The sequence below is a fragment of the Desmodus rotundus genome, chromosome 3 (genome assembly GCF_022682495.2).
Source record: "Desmodus rotundus isolate HL8 chromosome 3, HLdesRot8A.1, whole genome shotgun sequence".
Taxonomy (NCBI): Eukaryota; Metazoa; Chordata; class Mammalia; order Chiroptera; family Phyllostomidae; genus Desmodus; species Desmodus rotundus.
Window position 1 is genome coordinate 185,169,526 of NC_071389.1, and position 22,884 is coordinate 185,192,409.

Here is a 22,884-nt window from a genome sequence, read left to right on the forward strand (position 1 = left end):
GTAAGACTCCGAATTTGAGTCTGAGACTTTCTGGTTCCCTCCTTCTGGGGGTGACCGTCAGGTCATCACTGGCTCTGGTCCCAGCTCACCTTTCCAGCATCAGTTTGTGAAAACAAATGATGGCTTACATATCTCAGCCTGCAGAGCTGCTAAAGTTTTAAAAAATTAGGATCTAAGAAGCGTGTGGTGTCTAGAGCACCTCTAGAACATGAGCTGCATGACAGTCTTCTTCGTGGCATGGGAATGCGAACCACACGGACTCAGAGCAAAGTTCAGAGCAAAAAAAAAAAATGATTATCAGGACAGCTACAGAGCCTATGAGGTTAAGCTAACCAATAACATGATCCAAATAGAAAGAAAAGTACACAATGGAAAAATATTAAGCAATTAATGGAGTGTAAAATAATAGAAGCCTTTCAATGTTAATTCCAAATGCATTCTCTTTCCACTAGCACAGGGTCTTGATACAAAAAATAATTAATAGCAGTATGCCATCTATAAACAAATATTAAACGTGACTCACTGGTTATATTCCGCAGTACAACCTGTGAACAAAACATGAAACACTTGGTCAATGTCACAGGATAGGACATAAATGTCTACTAGCTTAACAATGTATCAGTAGAAGTGTAGCTAAAAAAAGACAGTGGGTAAAGCGGGGGTGAGAAATGCAAAAAGAGCCCAGGAGCCAACATCTTCATTTCCCAAAATGGGAAGTCAAGAGGTACTGAAATTGTCTGAAATTGATGCAACATAACATAAAACTATAAAGACATGATGTAAATTTATTTAATTATAATATTATTTAAAGCCACCAAGCTAACCAGTAAAAACTGAAGTTTATCATAAAAATAACCAACATTTAGAGGAGACAAGAAGGGAGATAAAGATAATGTAAGTAAATTATCCGTACTCTCAGAGAAATAAGATATAACTGCGTACGGTGCCAGGTGGGTGCTTGAAATACAGGGAGACACTTCTTAAAGTATCTGATGGTCTAAGTTAAGCACTGGGCTGTACACTTGAAACTAATACAAAATAATATTAAATGTAAACAGTAATAGGAAAATAATTTTAAAAAAATAAAATAAAATAAATAAAGTCGATGAACCAAGAACACAGGTATGTGTATTTACAGATCTGATAAGCCGGAGACTCACTCTGGGGCATGACAATACTTGCTATAACTCAGGTACTGTGATAGGTCTCAAAGATTTATAGGTGACTCTAAAATACTGACTCGAAAAGAATGCTTAGTCATCTAGTCAGAGAATTAACATAATTCGTTAAGCAACAAATTAGTAATGATGTTAAAGGGTGTTGTTATCATACAAACTAAATACATAGCATAGACAGAATAAGAATTGAGATTCTGAAACTTATGTTCTCAAACCAAAAATCCATGTATAAGAGCAGAGATAGAAGAGAACTTAGTAGTAATATTAGAGACACTATTTAAACATGTATGAAGGTCTCCAGTCTTAAGACCGCTAAGTCCACACTACCAATATGCAACAGTGTAATGGTAGATCCAACCACTCAATAAGAGAGAAAAACCAAATGATTGTGAGCATTGAAAAGTCAGAGACACGATTACTAGTCTTTCCAATAATATAATAGCCTAACTAAAAAAGCATCTTAAGCATTTTATAAACTGCAATGTAATTCATAAGATAACAAAGCCTAGGATAAGTATACAAAAGTCAACAACTTTCCTATATACCAGCAAGAACCAGAAAATACAATAGGAAAAATATCTGTTCACAAGAGAAACAAATATTGTGAAATCAGAAAGAATACAAATATGGATAAATGTGTATTTTAAGTAAGTATTCAACTACTTAACAACAAAAAAGGGACTTGAAAGCATACAAACCTATATCATGCTCCTGAGTGGGATGATTCAGTATTATAAAAGGACAATTTTCTCCTAATTGATCTCAAATTCGACATTCCTCTAATGTAAAAAGCTCAATAAGTGAGATCTAAAAGTATAAAAATCTTAGAAGAAAACATAAGGGAAAATCTTTATGACATTTGATTGACAATGATTTCTTGCCAAAAGCACAGGCATCAAATATGAAAATAGGTAATTTGTGGTGAATCAAAATCAAGAACCCCTGTGCATCAAAGGGCACAGTCAGCAGAGTGGAAAGGCGCCTACACAATGGGAGACAATACTCACAAATCATGCGTCTGATTGGGGGTTAATTGAACTCAGAGTTTCATAAGAAGCCACCACGGTTTTTTTGTAAGTCGTGGCATTTATCATTTGCACAAAATATAAAGTCTTTATTACAAAACTAGACCTTGTTTTAAATAATTCAAACAATGTGTAAGTAAATGCAGTAGGGAGTTAAAGTTCCCTGGAATACTGAAGCTTAGATATCACAGTTATTATCATTATAATATATACACTTACAGGCTTTCCAAGCACACACAAATAAATATTACATGGAATTTAATGTACTTATATGAGGTTGGTTTGTACTATACATAGTGTTCTGTAACCTGTGAATACTACCAAAATTTCCAGAGGCCAACAAAACCTAACAGAAAAAAGATCAATTTGCATAGCAAGGAATTTATATAGAAACTTGCATTCATATTATAAGACATTCGTTATAATCCTGTAAGTAGGAACTAGCTTCCTCTTGTTAAAAAATAGGAAGCAGAGGGTAAATTACATGTCTGAGCTTATACAGACAATAAATAGCAGTCAGGACAATTACTTCAAATAAATTGTAAGGTTCATCAGAGAAAAAACAGACAGTATAATTCTTGTTTTATGTCATCACAGGACCTGGAACAATGTTGTAAGAAACATAAGGGTATGATGGATGCTTACATTGTTTTCTGCTCTGTATCCTACATATAACAAATAGTCAATAAACATTTGTGGTACAAATGGATGAGTGAATGCATAAAATAGGGAAATGTGGAAGGATTCTAAATGACTTGAGATTCTTATCAGGCCATCACTATTTTTTTAACCGGTGGATAAATAATATATTCAACCGTCCTGGAAGCACAATGTAAAATTGAAAATGCACTTGACCTGAGTGATTTTCATCCTCTTTAACAAAGAAATGCTACAGTGAAACATAATTGTGCAGTAGACAGTATAAAAGTTTACCTTACTGTGAGACAGTGGGCCCTCCTCAAAAAAGTTTCTTTTAATTTCATAGAAAACTTTTCACATGAGTTCTGGATCAAACATCATAGGCAAACTTGGGCAAATGAATCTGTTGAAACTCAATTTTCTCAAGGTCAAGTGAAAATATTTCATAGGATTGTGGTGAAATTAAAGTGAAGTAAGGACAGCAAAGTGTCCATCACTGTACCCGGCGTATGCTAGGGACTCAATAAGTGGTAGATATTATCGTTAACATTATTATCATTATCATAATACTCTGCTGAAATATGTGAAATGGACCCTTTCCAATGATAAAGTTTGAGTTGTTACTTTACAAGTTCTAAAAATACCTGCATAAAAACCTAGATCAAGTGAATGCTTGACAGTAAAGCAAAAATGCATTCTTCAGCAAATGCCTGTATCTGCCTGGATACAGCCAACTGGCATTCTGCTCCTTGAATGACTACATAATCGATAAAATGTCCACAAAGCTAATTGCCATAGCTAGTGCATTAGTTTCCTTTCACCGCTGTAACCAATCACCACGAACTTAGCAGGCCAAACACAACAAGAAGTTATTCTCTGATACTTATGGAGATCAGAAGTGGGAAAGGAGTTTTAAATGGCTAAAGTCAAGGTGTCGGCAGGACCGGTTACTTCCAGAGGTTCTAGGAGAGAAACCGCTTCTCTCTACCTTTTCCATATTCAAGAGACCACCTGCATGTCTTGGCTCATAGTTCCTTCCTCCATCTTCAAAGCCAGCAACCTAACATTTTAAAACTTCTCTCTGCTTTCTCCATCACGTCACTTCCTATTACTATAAGGCCCCTGATGATTACCTTGGGTCCACCTACACAACCCAGGAAAATCTCCCCATCTCAACATCTGTATATTAATCACATCTGCAAAGTCCGTTTTGCCAACATTCTTCCCAGGTTCTTGAAACTATAACACTAGACATTTATGAGGGAGGGAGGAAGACATTCTGTCTCTCGTGGTCCACCCTCTGTTCCCCCAAGATTCACATCCATCCACATGTAGAATCCATTCACCCATCTCAACATCCTTCAGTGTTGACAATATTGAGATTACAACATCAATTAAACTCAAATTCTCATCTAGATTTCATCAGCTCAGAAGTCCAAAACCTCATCATCTCCACCAGAGTGAAACTCCAGGTTATCCTGAGATAAAATTCCTCTTCATCTGTGGATCTTTGAGACTAGAAATCACGTTATTTGCTCCCAAAACACAATGGTAGGGATAGGAAAGCAATTATAAATACTCCCATTCAAAGAAGGAGAAATAAAAGGGAAAAGGGGAGTCAACAGTCACAAGGAATTTAGAACACCACCTGGGCACGCCACCCCTTCAGGTCCCAGGCCTAGGAATGGCCCTTCAAGGTGCTCAGCTCCATCCTCTGGGCCCTCAGCTCTGTCCGCTGAGTCTTACTTCCTACTTCATAAAGGTTAACATACAGGGGCTGGCAAAAATAACGCCCCATCTTATTACAAAATCATAAGCATGTCATTCTGTAACATAACTGTATCACACTCAAGCACACATATGACATTTTAGGTGAAATGTTCAAACTGCTGTCCATCTTGTGCGAGACATTCATGCACCACACTCAGGCAGGTGTTACTTCTGCCAGAACATGTATCTTTGCTACTGAGTAGCTTTATAAACCTACTTCTTGTCTGTAAGAATCCATTCCTTTAGGAATCTAATAGTCTCCTTTTATTTTGTCTTTTTCCAGTTCCTTTCATTCCAAGCTGGCAGTGTCTCTACTGATGACACCAAATTCACAAACCTTCTGGGTACCCCATGCACGTCACAGGAATTCATTCCAGTGAACAAGACACCTCCACAGGTCCTGCCTGGTTAACCCCATCCCGGGACTGTGCTAAAATGAATGAAGAGATCTATGGGACATACGCCTAATCTCTTCCAAGAGCCCTCTGTGTGATTGAATAATCTGCTATGTTGATGCTACTGAGGCACTAGGAAAAAAGTCATCCAGCAACACTTTGGTCTTCTTCTCCAGAACGCACTTTCTTGACAGTTAATGTAAACATTTTAGCATCCTTTTCAGTCTAGAATGGCTAATAAAATCCCAAATCATCAAGTCTCTGTTCCATTTTGCTCAGAAGTTCTTCATTCAATTTATCTCTTTCATGTTTTGATATAGGCAACGAGAAGAACCAAGCCATAACTTCAAAATTTTGCTTGGAAATCTACTGAGCTAAATATCCAAGTTCATCACTTCCTAGTACTGCTTTCCACATAACGATGGAACACAATTCTGCTAGGCTTTCTATTATAAAACAAGTATCTCCTTTCCTCCAGTTTTCAATGACATGCCCCTCACTTACTTTTCAGTCCTTTCCAGAAGCATCTTCAGCATTCCTGTCTACCAGCATTTTCTCTATGACGGTTTAGCTATTCTCTAAACTACTACAGGTTTTCAATCATTCTCCTCACTTTCTTTGAACCCACACAGCAACGCCTTTCACATCCACGTTTTTACAAACATTCTGTGTATGACAATTTAGGTATTCTGTAAGACAAAATGGGTTTTCTCTACCATATCACCTCCTTCTGATCCCTCACTGGCAGTATCTTTAAGAGGTGGTTTCGTCCTCTTCTACCATGTTCCTCAAAATCCTACCATCCTCTACCCACTGCACAATTAATTCCAAAGCAACTTCAACATTTGAGTGTATTTGTTACAGCAGTATCCCACTTCCTGGTACCAACATCTACATTACCTTTCCAGGGCTGCTGAAACAAATTACCATATAAAACAACACAAATTGGTTCTCGTACAGTTTCACATGTCAAAAGTTCAAAATGATTCTCACTGGGTTAAAATCAAGGTGCTGGCAGGGTTGGTTCCTTCCAGAGATCCTAGGGAAGAGTCCATTTCCTGTTTTTCAGCCAGCTCCAACCCCTTGGTTCAGGGCTGCATCACTTCAGCCTCTGCTCCCATCATCCTGCCTCCTTCTCTGACTCTGGCCCTCCTGCTTTTCTCTTATAAGGACCATAAGGACTAAATTGGGTCCTCCTGGATAACCCAGGATATCTCCCCATCTCAGGATCCTTAACTTAATCACCTCTGTAAAATCCCTTTGCCGTGAAAGGTCACCTATTCACAGGCTGTAGACATGAGGATGGGGACAATGTGAGGGGGATTTATCTGCCTACCACTCCCATATTCGTTGTTAACTGAATTCTATTTAAAATATTTAACCTATATTTTCAATTACATAGTTTTGAGCACTGTCCCAGTTGACCACCCAGCTTACTAAACTACCATTTCTGTCATTTCCACATTCAAATGTTGGTTCTTTTAAAAGGTTCAGCAAGAAGAAATTCAGCAATAAAATATGACTAGATATTGAATCACAATTCCTAAAGTGGTTAATATCTGAATAATTCCTTGACTCATAATTATTGTTTGGAGCATTTAAACCCCTCTCACAAAACCATAACTATTCTGGAGTTGAAAGATACCTAAAGAATCATCTCAATCTCAAGGATGATGAAAATGGGACCTAGGGAGGTTAGATGACTGACCCATGACTTCAACTCCAATGCAGAGGAGGGGTAGCACACATTTATATTGACTATCTAATGACTAACTGTATAGAAATCTGTTCTAAGAGCAAGCGTACAGAAAGAAAGCTGTTGCATTTACACAAAAAGAATTTCTTAATGTCGGGTTACAGTAGACTTATTTAGCCACCTGAGCTCCTTCAGTGTTGAGGCAAATGCTAATAAGGTAGTTTTCTAAACAGCTAGAGGAATTCAGATATGATTCATGAATAGAGATATACTTGCCTAAAACGCTACACATGATGGTTACCAAGCCAAATGACAGCGTTCTACTGTTGTTGGGCTAATGACCAGATTGGGAAAAAACTCTGAAAATCCATAGACCCTACAAGTAAAATAGTTTCTGGTTTCTCTGGATACAAGGCAATTAATTCAGTGCTTTAATGGAAACCAGAGATAAACTTCTGGTAATAAATGTGTGTGGAATAAGAGTGCTTTTAAGCAAATTGGTTTATAGTCACTTCATTTTTTTTTAAAGCACCTAAATTAAATTATACTGTGCCCAATGCTATTTCTTTCAAAAAGAAAAAGAAAGAAACAGAACCACTTGAATACTTTTAAAATGTTACTTTGATTAAAATATTAGCTTTTGGCAAGTATAAGTAATATAAATGTTAAGTGGAAATTAAGTTAAAGGACTTTATTTATTTTTCTTACAGGACTTGAAACAGGCCAGTAAGAATTACTACTGATGTGTGAATAGACCTTTCAATAAATATAGGAAAAATACTCACATTACCATAAATAACCAGAAATTTAATACGAAGGGAAGAAATATGTTCATTTTGACCTATAGAACAAACTGAAGACTCAAAAACTATAACTTTAGGCTGACATTAGAAGAAGGTGGCATGAGAGGTTCCCTGGTCTCTCCCCTTTGAGTTGCACCAAGGAGAACAGCTATAATTCAACAAAGGATTTCCTGCTCAACCCACAAACATGGCTGACAGATCTGTGCTCTGAAATGTTTGAATGTGGCGAGTCAGCGAGAACAGGGGAAGAGGGAAGGGACAGGAGTAGAGGTGGGTGCATAGGTACTAAACTTATGAACCTTGAAAGTATTTTATGAATTTGACCTAAAAGGCAAGGAAAGAAAAAGAAAAAGAAATGAATGGGACTCTATCAAACTAAAAAACTTCTGCACAGCAAAAGAAACTTTAAACAAAACAAAAAGTCAACCAACTGAATGGGAGAGGACATTTGCAAACACCTTGGGTAAAGGTTCTTATTCAAAATATATAAAATGCAAACAACATAACAACAACAACAAAAAAACAAACAACCTAATTTAAAAATGGGCAGAGGACCTGAACAGACACTTCTCCCAAGAAGACAAACAAATGAGCAACAAATATACGAAAAGATGCTCCACTTTACTAGCCACTAGGGAAATGCAAATCAAAACCATAATGAGATACCACCTCACACCTGTTAGAGTGACTATTATCAACAAGACAAGTAACAGTAACAAGTATAGGAGAGATTGTGGAGAAGAAAGAATCCTCATTCACTGCTGGTAGGAACGTAAACTGGCACAGCCACTATTGAAAACAGTATAGAGGTTCCTAAAAAAAATTAAGAATAGAGTTACCATATGACCCAGTAACTCCAGAAGGGCTTTTCCAGAGTTACTGGGTCATATGGTAACTCTATTCTTAATTTTTTTAGGAACCTCTATACTGACCCAAATCATTTGAAAACATTTAGTCATAAAAACATATGTACCCTCCATAGGTTCCAAACACAGCAGGGGCCAGGGCCTAGGGGCATGTGGTTCCCTGAGGGGTCTTCTGGCCCAGTTTTCAGTGAATGAAGTTTTGTTGAGAACTCACACCCCTATGTTCATTGCAGCATTATTCACAGGGGTCAAGACATGGAAACAACCAAAGTGTCTTTCAACAGATGACTGGCTAAAGAAGATGGGGTACGTATATACAATGGAATACTACATAGCCATAAAAAGACAAAATACTGTCATTTGTGAAAATATGGAGAGAGCTTGAGAATATCATGCTAAGGAACATCAGTCAGACAGAAAAAATCAGGAACCAGATGACTTCACTTATATGTGAGACACAAAGCTGAAAGCAACAAATGAACAAACAAGACAAACACAAACACAGAGACACAGACAACAGTATGCTGATGACCAGAGGAAGTGGGGCAGGACAGAAGTTAGTAAAAGGTAAAGGGGGTCAAATATATGGTGATGAAGGAGATTTGATTTTGGGGGTGAACACACAATGCAATATACCAATGATAATTATACAATTGTACACTTTAAACTTATCTATTTATTAACCAATGTCACCTCAGTAAATTTAAAACTATGGCCTTATATATGTGTATGTGTTGGGTATATTGTTGTGCCAATAAAGATATTTTAATCTTATTGAATTAATAACGTTTATAACAGCTGGCAAAATTTCTCAGACCTTTTTTTATACAAAATCTGAAAGTGAGTAAAGAATAGAACATAGTTCTGATGTTTGAGAATCTTTCCTCTATAGGACATTTACACAATGGAATACTATTTGGCCATAGAAAGGAAGAACATTTTACCTTTGCAACAGCACAGATGGACCTAGAGAATAATTATGCTAAGAGAAAAAGGCAAGTCAGAGAAAGACAAGTACCTATGATTTCACTCATATGTGGAATCTAATGAACAAACTGAACTAACAAGCAAAAGAGGAACAGACTCACAGAGAGTATGATGACAGCTATTGGGGAGCAAGTGTTAGGGGGTGAAGGGATTGAGCAAAAAGGAAAAAGGACTCATGGACAACAGTGTGTTGGTTGCAGAGGGAAGAGGGAAATAAGGAGTTAAATGGTAGTGCAAAAATACAATAATTTTTTTTAAAGAATAGGGCATAGCTCTGATGTTTAAGGTTCTTTCCTCTGTACAATCAGGGTACAGATGTCTAGGGAAAAGGTTAAAAATCTCATCAGCAATTTGAGATGTGTCAAAATATCAAAATTATCATGGCTGTAAAAATAGACATTACTAATAAAAACAGTTTTATTCTTTGTATTAATAGAAATAATAAGTCTAATAAAAATAGAGAGCATAAAAAAGAAAATTAAAATTACATTTAGATAAACACTTTAAACATTTCATTAAAAAGAGACTTCCAGCCAAGATGGAGGCATAGGTAGATACACTTTGCCTCCTCACACAACCAAAAGAAGAACAAGAACAAATTTTAAAACAAAAAGCAACCAGAACTGCCAGAAAATCAAACTGTAATGAAGTCCAACAACCAAGGAGTTAAAGAAGAAACATACATTCAGACTGATAGGAGGGGAAGATATGGGCAGCTGGGATGGAGAGGATGTGTGGCAAGGTGGCGGGAAGACCAGGAGGTCCCATATTTGTGTGCAGATAAACCGGGAGGAACAACAGGGGAGCGAGACAGACTGTGTAACCCAGGGCTCCAGCATGGGAAAATAAAGCCTCAAAACCTCTGGCTGTCAAAACCTGTGGGTGTTGAAGCAGCGAGAGAAACTCTCAGCCTCACAGGAGAGTTTGTTGGAGAGACCCACAGGGTCCTAGAATGTACACAAGCCCACCCACCAGGGAATCAGCACTAGAAGGGCCCAATTGCTTGTGGGTAGCAGGGGAAGGGACTGAAAGCCAGCCGAGAGCCGAGCAAGCAGCATTGTTCCCTCTTGGGCCCCTCCCGCACATACAGCATCACAACACAGTGACGTGGGTTGCCCCACCCTGGTGAACACCTAAGGCTCCGTTCCTTACACATAACAGGCATTGAGACAAGAAACTATGGCCCAAATGAAAGAAACTATCAAAATTCCAAAAACAGAACTAAGCAATGAAGAAATAACCAACGTATCAAGATGCAGAGTTCAAAACACTGGTAATCAGGTTGCTCACAGAAATGGTTGAGTATGGTGGAGAAATGGAGAAATAAGTAAAGGCTATGAAAAGTGAAATAAAGAAAAATATACAGGGAACCAACAGTAAAGAGAAGGAAACTAGGACTCAAATCAACAATTTGGCACAGAAGGAAGAAATAAACATTTAACCAGAAGACAATGACGAAACAAAAATTTCAAAAAATGAGGAAAGGCTTAGGAACCTCCGGGACAACTTTAAACATTTCAACATCCAAATCATAGGGGTGCCAGAAGGAGAAGAGGAAGAGCAAGAAATTGAAAACTTATTTGAAAAAATAATAAAGGAGAACTTCCCCTAATCTGGCAAAGGAAATAGACTTCCAGGAAGTCCAGGAAGCTCAGAGAGTCCCAAAGAAGTTGGACCCAAGGAAGAACACACCAAGACACAATTACATTACCCAAGACTAAAGATAAAGAGAGAATCTTAAACAGCAAGAGAAAAGAAGAGAGTTACCTAAAAGGAGTTCCCTTAAGACTATCAGCTGATTTCTCAAAAGAAATCTTACAGACAAGAAGGGACTGGAAAAAAGTATTCCAAGTCTTGAAAGGCAAGGACCTACATCCAAGATTGCTCTATCCAGCAAAGTTATCCTTTAGAATGGGAGGGCAGATAAAGTGCTTCCCAGATAAGGTCAAGTTAAAGAAGTTCATCACCACCAAGCCCTTATTATCTGAAATGTTAAAGGGACTTATCTAAGAAAAAGAAGATCAAAACTATGAACAGTAAAATGACAACAAACTCACAACTATCAACAACTGGACCTAAAAACAAAAACAAAAACAAACTAAACTAACTTCTTGAACAGGAACAAAATCACAGAAATGAAGATCACATGGAAGGTTTTCAGCGGGTAGGGAAAGGGGGGATAATGGGAGAAAAGGTACAAGGAATGAAAAGCATAAATGGTAGGTACAAAATAGACAGGGGAGGTTAAGAATAGCACAGAAAATGGAGAAACCAAAGAACTTATATGTATGACCCATGGACCTGCACTAAGGGGTGGGAAAGCTGGTGGGAGGGTGGTACACAGTGGAGGGGAATCAAGGGGAGAGAAAAAATGGGACAACTGTAATAGCATAATCAATAAAATATACTTTTAAAAAGTTTAAAAAAACATTTCACTAAACATATTTTTAAATCCAAACACACACACAGATGGTTTTACATAAATTGGACCATGCTATAATTCTAGTTTGAAATCTGTTTGCTTTGATCTTTTTCTTTAAGTCAGGGATATCTTTTTATTTCAATAAATATAAAACTACATAATCATTTTTATGGATACAGAATATTCTATCACAGAATACTATATAATGTATTTAACCAAATCCCCACTGTAAAGTATTATGCTTGCTAACTATCTTTTTTGATATAATAAACACTGAAAATCATCCTGTACTAACCTCTTTATCAAATTGTCTACTTTTCTCTTTAAGGTAAATTCTACAATTAATCCTAATTTTCTACAATTAAAAGTGTTGGATAAGGTACTACGAGTATTTTAAACTCATACCTGGCAAAATTTGCCTAACTCTTCTTGAAAGTTATTTGCCAGGTTGAATTAAGATTCTTGGATGGGGCCCTGGTGGGAGGAGAGGCAGAGATGTGGCAGGCAGATGGTGTGGTGAGGTGGAGAGGACAGTGTCCCTGCTACGAAGGAGGGGCTTTGGGCAACAGAGACAAAGGTGTATGTGATGGGCACAGGTCACAATGGGCAGGAGAGCATAAAATTAGGTTTGGAAATAGGTGGAGGGTTCTGTTTCCAGAACAGATGGGCAGTGGGACTAGGATGGGCAGTTGAGGTGGCTGAATCACAGAGCAGAACTTTTGAGACTGGTGTGTCTGGCTCAGAAGGAGGTCCTCCCCAAGTGAACCCCAGTATCAGCGCGCCTGGACTTCTGCCACACCCTGACATCCATGAGAACAGGAGATCAGCACGCCCTCAGCACCACTCAGCCTGGTGCAGGAGCGATCGTCTCGAAGCCTGAGAAGTCGCTCATCAGTGCCCCCACCTTATCCTCAGACACCGGGAGACAAAAACGTCCCGGAGAAGACCACCGCTAGCCCACCTCTTACAGAGCCGTGGGGAACAGCACGCTCTGCGAGGTATGGTAAGGAAGGTATGGAGGGGCCCCTGGGAGCTGTCCTGATAAAAGAGAGCCGTGGGCAGCCCACCCCTGCTACTGTATCACACGACCCAAAGCAGCCCTGCAGTGGGCATGTCTAACATCCCCACAGGGAAACTGTGGTGGCAGCGGTACAAGGGGGAGTACATGCCATGCTCAAGGATGCACCGATGTCTGAGAGCGACTCGGTGCAGGTCAGCAAAAGAGAAGTGACTGGTGTGCACAACGGTGTCCAAATGGTGACAGTAGGCAACGTTCACACCAGCCCCTACCCTGTACTACCTGATGCCATGCCGCTGGCCACCCAGAGGAGAGGTCACAAGCCTACACAGATCTTAGAGCTAAGGAGGCTGCTTCCCTTGACATTTGTAAAGGTATCCATCCATTACATTGAAAAAACAACAGCTGCACCTGAAGCTTGCCACTGGCCACTCTTTTTACCTTCAACTGTGTCCCCGTTCACATATAAGAGATCTTTTTGCTCACTGGAAATACCTCGTTTACATGTTAAAACCAGCAGCGGAGGTTTATAGCAGTACCCACGCCATTGTGGCTGATGAGGCACTGGACATACTTTGAGGAAGAAAACAGCCCAGAGGTAAGCCTTTGCAGAGTCTCTGAAAGGCCAGGTGCTTTGCGAGACCAGCTGAAGTTCTTGCAGAGCTTTTGGTACTGAGGCTCATTTAAAAATGCGTTGTATTTGGTACAATGTTCTTAATTTCAATGTCTCTGGTTATATTTTGTTTGCTTTTTTCTTTCGTTGATTATGTTCCAGTTAAAGGTGAGATCATATGGTATTTGTCCCTCACCGCCTGGCTTATTTCACTTAGCATGTATCTGGAAGTGTTCCGGGCCAAATGAGCCTCGCTTTGGTGGCCATGCCACGTTGGAGAGGTTCCTAATGCTTTTCCAAACTGTTCCCCAAGGTCGTATTTCAGAGACTTCTTAGCCGTCAGCAACTCTTAATTTCATATTCAACATTGTATTGCCACTGCCACATCCTCACCTCCAGTCTATTCTTGAACACACACGTCTCCAAGCAGGCAGGCCAACACGCCGTGGGATGTCACGCCTCTCCAGGACTGCGGAGTACTGACTGCCGTGTCCTGACCGACAGTGGCAGTGTGCTGTGGTGTGTGCACGTGCACGATTGGTCAGTAGCTGGAAACTATTAAAGTGCGTCCACTTTACCGGCAGAAATACTAACACAGGTGTATTTTGAAGCGTGTGAGGATATTCCCTGGTGGATTATAGCAGTGCTTTCTCTGGTACGGTCAGGGTTCAAGAATGATGCTTGTGCTCATTGTGGAGACACCAGACAGGGGATTCCTGCATCAAATGGAGGGTGGACTTGTGACTTCAAAATTCTTACTGCAAGCCCTTGTTTAGCTGTGGGAATAGAAGGGAGCAGACCTTCCTGGTCTCACTTTATTTCGCTTATTTGTCTTCCTTCTAGGCAAATGCCTTTCATTTCTATGGAAGAGGTCTAGATCAAGTCAGCATCAGGAACCTTCACATGCACCTTTAAGTGTTTGGGACCACCTAGTGTGGTTATGCTGGGAAGGAATGAATTCAGCGTATGCCTCCCACATAATATGCCATTCAAGACTTTCTGTTCTTCAGTCCCAAAGCCTACAGTGCCTGAGGAGAGGGCAGGACTGGTAGCAGGAGCAGGCATTACAAGAGGCAGTCGGCAGACTCAGAAGAGGACCACAGCACTAACGGGAGTGGTCTTCCCGGATCTGGAAGAAGCGCAGCCAGCATGGCCAACGTGGGTGCTTTCAACTCTTGTCCTCAGAGGGTACTTCCAGCACAACAGTAAGAGCTGCTGGCCTCTCCCCAGGGGGTAGCATGAGTATGGTGGCTCCAGGGGCAGAGACGACTGGCAAGAACTTCGGGCTCTGAACTATCTTAACTTGATATTTGTAATTAAATACCAGATGATGATAAAATGCTAAAGACTGTTCCCTCTCAAAGATCCTCATTCATTTATGATCTATATCTATTAGCCAAATAAAGCTCTAAAAATCCCAAAATACATAACCAGGGATAGGAGCAACCATTAGGAAGCAGAATGATGTAAATGAAGCCAGGAAAGCAACACGACAAGTTGATTTTTTACTATTTTAACATGGTCTCGAATAGATCACCTGTTTCCTTTTTTAAATGGTTACTTTGAGAATTAGACATGATACATGCGAAATATCTGGCACATAATAGGCACTGTGGAAATGTTAGTGATTACCATTGTCAGGGTGTTGAAAAGCAAATTTGAGTGTAATTATACTTTCGGGAAAGGCCTTCATTCTCCCAGTCTCTTCATTCTTGAATTCACCTCTAATTCTTTGTCCAACTTAAATCTTACTAAGCTGCTTTGAAATTAAAGTTCTCAACATATTCTATTAATTTTCATCTCCTGACGTTACTCAGAATGCTAAATTTTCATGGATTTAAAAGGAATTGCTTCCTGTAGAAACTTCAATAATCCAGTCACAGTGGAAGTATAAAATGCCATTTAAAACTAGAAAAATGTAAAAAGTTAGACAAAACCCAAATATAAGATCAATTCAGTATCTAGGCAAAAACTGGAAATTAAGTCTTAGAAGTATAAGATAATTGCAAGTAAAAACTCTATTTAAGAGTCCAGAAGTGATACATCACATAGTTTTCCAACCCAGCACCAGAACACATAGGTAAGCAGGTTCCCAATGACGTCTGTATTTCCATAACCCTCATGCTTCTGAAGCTCAGAGCTGGGCTTCGAATACAGAAGACATTTGACACATGTTTGCTGGATCCAATTTAATTAAGGTTATAAATGTGAAATAAATAGAATTTATTCCGATCCAGCGAACCTGAGTATGTAGAAATTTGCATAGCACTGCACTAATTCCACTCGTCCCAAAGTCTCCCGTACCAGACTATAAGGCAGTGGCATTTTATGAGGCCCAATACGCACTGTGTTTATGGCCTTAATGATTATTAATGGCTTCACAAAATATTTCAGATTGGAAAAAAATGACTTCCAAATAAAATTTTCTTAAAATTTCATAAATAACAAAATCAGATGTCTAGAAAATCCTGAGTTCAAAAGCTGTTGAAAGTTGTAGGATAAATCTACATTTGATATCATAACAAATGTATTAAACTATATTAAAGGAATTAACCATTGATTAATTCTATTGTAAAATATTAAAGAATTTTATAATTTTGCACCATCACACATTTAATAATTTTATTATAACTATATATATATGAATATATAAACATATATAAACATTAAAAGAAAATCCATCTGCGGATTGTGAACATTAGTAAGAAAAGACTAGATCAGAACATTAGTAAAGCATCCTAATCTTGTTTGTTAGATTAAATACAGTAAAAAAATGAAAAAGGATACTGCATCTCAAGCAAATTGTTAATGCAGATCCAATGCATTAACAATTAGAATCTCAACAAGGGTTCTTTTCAAATTTGACATAATAATTATAAAATATAAATGTTTAAAAGCAAACAGTCATGTCAACTAATAGTTTTAATACAATAATGATTTCTTCCATCACATATTATGATATAAAAATATCATAACTAAGTCATGTAGTTTTAAAAACAGGAAAGTGGAAATAAGAGATTCAGAAGGAAACACAAACCGAAGTGGATGAAGTGTAATGGGGAATGTGTCAACTGGAAAGTCATAGAAAAACTAGATATCAACAAGTAAAACAAATACAGAGCCACATTTGGAATTTGTTAAAAGGAATTCTAGGTGAGATGAATTAAACAAAAGAAACTGAGAAGTGTAATGAATTTGATAGATTAAAAAACTACATAACATACACACACATACATACAAATTAAGAGAAAACCTCTGCAGGCTGGGAAGCATTTTGTGGCAAATATAACTACTTAAATATGAATATACGGCATTTATTGAAGCAGCACCAGTCGTCACAGAAAAATGGCCAAAGATTTTTAAACCAAAAGTAAGTTACTACCAATCTTACTACCAAGTCTAATAAAATAAAATAAATTAAAATTAAAATTAATTGTTAGGAAAGTGCTGAAGAACCAAATATAGTCATCTATTATTGATGGGTTACAGCCCTAATACTTTCCCAGAATTCTATGTTTTAAAATATAAAATACAAACAAGTTAATTTTATGAAACAAAAAATATATAGGTAAAGGCATTGAATTATCAGTAAACTTTTAAGCAGATGAGGGTCAGTTACTAAAATAAAACCTACATCTCTTAATTTCCTTTCTCCTATACCCTTAAAGATATGAGGTAAAACTCTACATGCAGAAACAGTACGTGAAGAAATGAAACCCCAGAATATACACACTTGTTCACTGCTTTATTCAACTACTACTCAGTTCTGACAACATACCGGGAACAATGTTGGCATTGCACCCCAGACGGGGAGCGATACATGGTTTCTACCTTTATGGAAGTCAGAGTCGAGTATACACTGATAACAAGTGTGTGATGGTCAGGGTAAACTGGCCTGAAGTCCTACAAACTGTTCATATTAAAGGGAAGAGATTCTTTAAGTATTACATGATGATTTGACTATTCTATTTAGCTCTCCACAATAAATTAATATTGGAATTAGAGTGCATATCCTCCAACTGTCCGTGACATAGACATGAAAAATATGATGCTTACTTTGACACAATTGCTTCATATTTGTTACAAAACAGAAAATAATATTTTTGAGCTATAACCCTATTCTTGACAATTGCTGTGAATTATTTCCCATCCTATACTATTTTCCACCCATGCTTTATGGAGGTGCACATACATACCTTTGCCACTACACTGCTTTTTTAAATTATTATTACATACTGTTTTCACTTTTGTGTAGGAATATGTTCATTGTAGTTTCTAATATCCTAACTCTGTTTGGCTTATTTTACTTATTTCTTAAACTCCCCTAGGGGCTTGTGGTCCATAGCATGCAACAGGGATTTGAAAGTAAGACAAGAGAATTAAAATTGACTTAATAGCAAATTGGTTTCAAAATTATAGTCAAGGCTTTAGTGTTCACCTCTCATTCTGGGGTTGTACTGAATAATGCCACACATTAGTCTACAGTGTTCCATTGTGCTAAGAAAAAATTATCACTATGCTTTTGGAGAGTCCTAATATATTTCTCTGTAAGCCACTTATTACTACTATTTTCATAAAAATTGTGATTTAATGTTAAAATAGCATTTTTTAATGAAATATTTCTGAATCATAAAATTAAAATCGCATAAGCAACTCAAGTTTTCTGGAACTGGCATCATGACCAAAATAAAACAACCACACAAAATTATGTAAAGTACGTGTTTGCATATGCATATATGGAGAGCAAGTTACATAAATATATTACTGACCTTAACTGAAGAAAAATTACAAAGCGAAGAAGAGACTAATTGGATTCCCAGAGGGGAAAAAAGATTTGCTTCAAAATACAGGCAACCATCTTCACGCTGCACTGCACCTGAAGGAAAGCGAAGCGGTACCTGCGCCAGCATGGGGAAGCCGAGGTTCCTGCATCCGTTACAGGGGGTCAGTGCTTCCCAGAGGCCCGAGGGCCCGCAGGTGCTTTCATCGTCCTCGTCTTCTTCCACTTCTCCTGGTGACAAATTTATTGTAGATGAAGTTCTCTGAAATTAAATTTATATTACACCAATATATTACATCCATGTTATTTAGATATCCGAACATGAATTAAATTTAAGTTTCTATGGTGTATTTGAGCAAGCAAGTCAGCTTAATTCTAGCCACAGTTGTGTGGCTGTAGCCATGTATACATGTCATTAGCCAGAAAACATGTGTAATTCAATTTTTGAGTTGAAAAAGTGAAAAAACTGGGTGAGAAAGACTGATAAGATACAAAATTTATTAAAAAGATTAGGACGTGAAAATGACCCAAGAAACAGCTGAACAGCAACAAATGAGAAAAATTTTGATTTCTAAATGCAAATCAGAGAAAGAGTATGCAAATACTTTTTCGAAATAGAAATTAGTAAAAAGCTCATTTTTTGACAATATCACCAAAAAGTAGTCTCCTTTTTGGAAAAAGAAATTCATAAAATTTTATATTACACATAAAAGGAGGGGTGATACTTTTTAATCAATCACAAGACTTCCTTTTTGAACATGGTTTAACCCTAAGGACAAGGACAAAAGGAGAGAGATTAAAAGCAGATGGACAATATCAACAAAAGTTTCAGATAATAAAAAACAGATGGGTAGCTGTTACACGATTTGGCGAATTTGAGAAAATGGTAAACAAAGTGCCTACGTGAGGAAAGAATAAGAGGCAGGCCTGTTCACGACTCAGCATCCTCAAAGGGGCTTATCAGTTGGAGAGACTCGCTGCCCCTGAAGGTGAAGGTGCAGGTGGGGCTAAAACAGGAGGGACCCTGTATTTCAGAGACAGTCAGGCCACCTAGACCAGGGGTGTCAGACTCATTTTCAACGGGGGCCACATCGGCCTTGCAGTTGCCTTCAAAGGGCCGAATGTAATTTTAGGACTGTATAAATGTAACTACTCCTTAACAATCAAATGAGAGCTCGGCGCTGCCGCCAGGCAGAAACAAGGTGCTGGGCCAGATAAAACAAGGTGGAGGGCCAGAGTCAGCCCGCAGGCCCTGTGTTTGCCACCTGTGTCCCAGACCATCTCCTTCTCACCCAGCTAAGAGACTAAAACTGACAAGAAATTGGAGGTTCACTTTCTGATGAGGTTGAAGCAAAGGGATTTGTGAATTCTAAGAAACCACGCACAGGGAGCAGGGGGGTATCTCTAAACACAAAGGAATTAAGTGAATATGTGAGAAATGAAGATTCCCACCCCACTCCAGTACCTACCTATATTTGCCTGAGAGAATATAGCAGCTAGGGTTATATCCCTGCAGACAGGAAGGTAGACTATATCCCTCTCTCCAAAAACTAACCTCATAAGAAAAAAGATCTATAAATACCTAGGAAAACTGTGGGGCTCTATGCCTTAACACCTACTATGAAGCCCACATCTCACCAAACTCCACCCACATAAATAGTTTCTAATTTTTCAGTTACATTTGAACAAGAACCCAAAGATCACCACATATTTAAAGGAAGCCTTTAAACAGACAAACATATATAGAAAAAGCTATAAATAGTAGCCTCAGAGAAAGAAGAGATATTTGTATCCCTGAAGCAAGAATAAAGTGCTACAAAACACATGCATAAAATCCAATAGACCAGTTGGAAATTAAGTGTGAGGAAATTTCCTAGAAAATAGAATAAAAGATGAAAAGAAGTTGAAAGTAGCAGATCAAACTAAGAGTTCCCTATAGAGTTGGTAGGACATTATGAAAGAAATAATGCAAAAAATTTTGCCAGAACTAGAGGAAAATTCCAAATTCAAAGAGCCTGCTGAATGCTCGGCTAGATGAATCTTTTTATTTTTATTTTTTTAGGACAAAGAAAGAAAGCAAGCTTGTCTAAAAATCTTTAGAATGGAGCATTCAGCACAATACTGATAGATCATGACTACTGAAGTTAGCAAAGAAATTTTATATATTGAATTGTACTTCCCCCAAAAGTCATTGCTTTTAACACTAGAATATAAGACTTTATAAAACTATTCTTGGCATTCACATCTTGAATTTCATTCCATTTTGAATAATGGAGAAATTATGAAATTAAACAGTCTCCCAATCAGTTACTGTCTGTAAGATACAACAGTAATAATAGCTACAACCTTTTGAACACTATTATTATTCATTATTTTAATTCACACGATCACCTCTTGAGGCAAATACTAAACTAAGGCACAGAGAAAGAGGTCATGTAAAGCCCAAGTTCACAGAGCTAAATACGTGGCAGAAGGATTCCTTACCCAAACTGCCTGACTCAAGAGCTTTCGCCCTTAACCATTGTGTCACATGGGCTCTCATTCAGCACCATAACCTGTCAGAGGCAGTGTCCTGAACAACCAAGCTGATGCGATTGCAGTTTAAATTGAAGACGCACATTTGTCGGTATAGTTCTACTGTCTGATGATACTCCAAAAGCATTTTGTTATCTGTGACAGCCAGTGCAATTTCTGTAGTTTGGTACATAGCAGCCCATACTTGCTTAAGTAACCATTTCTCAAATCAGTAATAAAAGGTGATTATCACTGGGGTTTTTGATCCTGCAGATCATCTGGGTGAAAAAATTGCGGGATGTCTAAAACTTTAATATAGCAAGAGCATCGATGTGATCGAAGCTGTCTACAAAAGTGAATGGAATGATGAGCTAGGCGTCTGGTCCACCACCTCCCGGTCAGTTGTTGGGGTGACCGTCAAGAGAGAGAGGGCATAGCACTACAGACCACTGCGTCCTTGGTGAGAAACTGTCCACATTTCACAGGTTAATCAGCTCTTCTCTTCCTATGGCTCCTTCTCCTTCCCAAAGGAAAACTCTATGTCTCTTCCCTGTTCATAAATCTCCAATTTGTCACATAACCTTATTAATACTCTGCTTCCTACCTGCAAAGTATGCATAAAAGCAATTACTATTCAACAGGGCTGTATGGGGATAGAATGAATTGCTTGACAGTGGCAGGCATGTAAAAAATAATCAATAAATATTGCTGTTTTAATTACTATTATCTTTATCCTAAAAGAGGTGTGTGCGTAGCACACACACACACAAGCATGGCTTACTTATCCTCGGTAACTGTAAGTTATCTGAAAGCCAACATTGATTACTCACACTTGTATATTTTACAATGTGTTGTGCATAATGGAATTTAATAATTGTTTAATGAATTACTAAATAATTTCAAACTATCATTCTCATTTGACAACCTAGAAAATGTTATAAATATTAAGAGGTATATATAATTGCATCACAAATCTCATTTTGTTATTTTAATTTTATTTTATGGTAGCCATTACTAAAAGTATTAGCAGAAATAACAAAATTTTCAGTGGTTTAGTACTGCCCCCTAAAGATAGTATGTAAATTAGCTCTTTAAAACCATAATTTTCCACTTCACTGCTTTACAATTAAAGATGTCTGAGAAAGATTTCATCAAATTAAACATAATCTTCAATTATATATGGGAAAGAAGCCTCATGAAAATAAAAAGTCACAAGTATCCTTTACTTTTTTAATCCTCACTCAGGGATATGTTTATTGATTTTAGAGAGAGAGAAAGGGAGAGCAAGAGAGAGACAGACAGAGAGAGAGAGGCACTGATATGACAGAGAAACATCCATCAGTTCCCTCCCATATGAGCAGACTGGGGATGGGTCCCAACAACACAGGTATGTGGCCTGACCGGGAATCAAACCCACAACCTTCTGGTATGTGGGACAACGCTCCAACCAACTGAGCAATGCAGCCAGGGAAGCTGGAGCATTTTTGTAGTGGCCCATTATGTAGCTGAGGAAGCTCTTTCTCTTCTGTTTACCTAGAATTAGTATCATGAATAGAAGCTTTTCCTACAACTATTTATATGATATCTTTACTTCTTTATTCTATTAATATGGTGAATTACATTTAATTGACTTTCAGTTGTTAAGATCACCTTGCCTTTCTGGCATGTACACCATTTGGTTATTATGTATAATATTTTCATGCATTGCAGGTCTTGGTTTACTACTATGTTGTTAAGGATTTTTGATACTGTGTTCATGAGTAGTACAGATTATAGTTTATATGCACGTAAAATGTCTTTAATACTACAGTAATGCTGACGTCTTATAATAACTTGGAAACAGCCCTCACTCTTTACTCTAAAAAAGGGTCTTCACCAGTAAACCATCTGGGCTTGAAGTTCTCTTGTGGGGAAGATTTTAGTTAATATAAAATTAATTAATTACTTCTTAAATTAACTTAATTAAAATTGTGTTGTTTATAGCCACTATTCCAAACAAATTCATTAAAAATTTTTAATTATCTATTGATCAACAACTGCTGTCTAGAAGACTAAACTTGAGGGTGTGGGAAAGGAATGATAAACACCTCACAAACTGAACTGAAGGTAGGAAGAGTTGTGCAGATAAGTAATTAGACAGTAAAACTAGGTCAAAGTCGCGAGCATTACAGAGATACA

The 22,884-nt window shown here is 37.9% G+C and overlaps 2 protein-coding genes across 6 annotated transcripts in view; one reads left to right on the plus strand and one right to left on the minus strand.

Moving 5' to 3' along the window:
* The window catches only part of GARIN6 (golgi associated RAB2 interactor family member 6), a 30,364-nt gene extending 16,986 nt beyond the window's left edge, over positions 1-13,378 (plus strand). Inside the window, 4 exon segments of the mRNA XM_024579561.2 lie at positions 12,601-12,779; positions 12,832-12,946; positions 12,949-13,185; positions 13,187-13,378. Coding sequence (XP_024435329.2) covers positions 12,601-12,779; positions 12,832-12,946; positions 12,949-13,185; positions 13,187-13,378 — 723 coding nt within the window.
* The window catches only part of ANKS1B (ankyrin repeat and sterile alpha motif domain containing 1B), an 805,832-nt gene that overhangs the window by 601,116 nt on the left and 181,832 nt on the right, over positions 1-22,884 (minus strand). For all 5 annotated transcript variants that reach the window (XM_053921934.2, XM_024579129.4, XM_024579128.4 and 2 more), the window contains exon 9: positions 18,311-18,454. In XM_053921934.2, the coding sequence (XP_053777909.1) occupies positions 18,311-18,454 (144 nt within the window). The remainder of the gene's footprint in view (positions 1-18,310; positions 18,455-22,884) is intronic.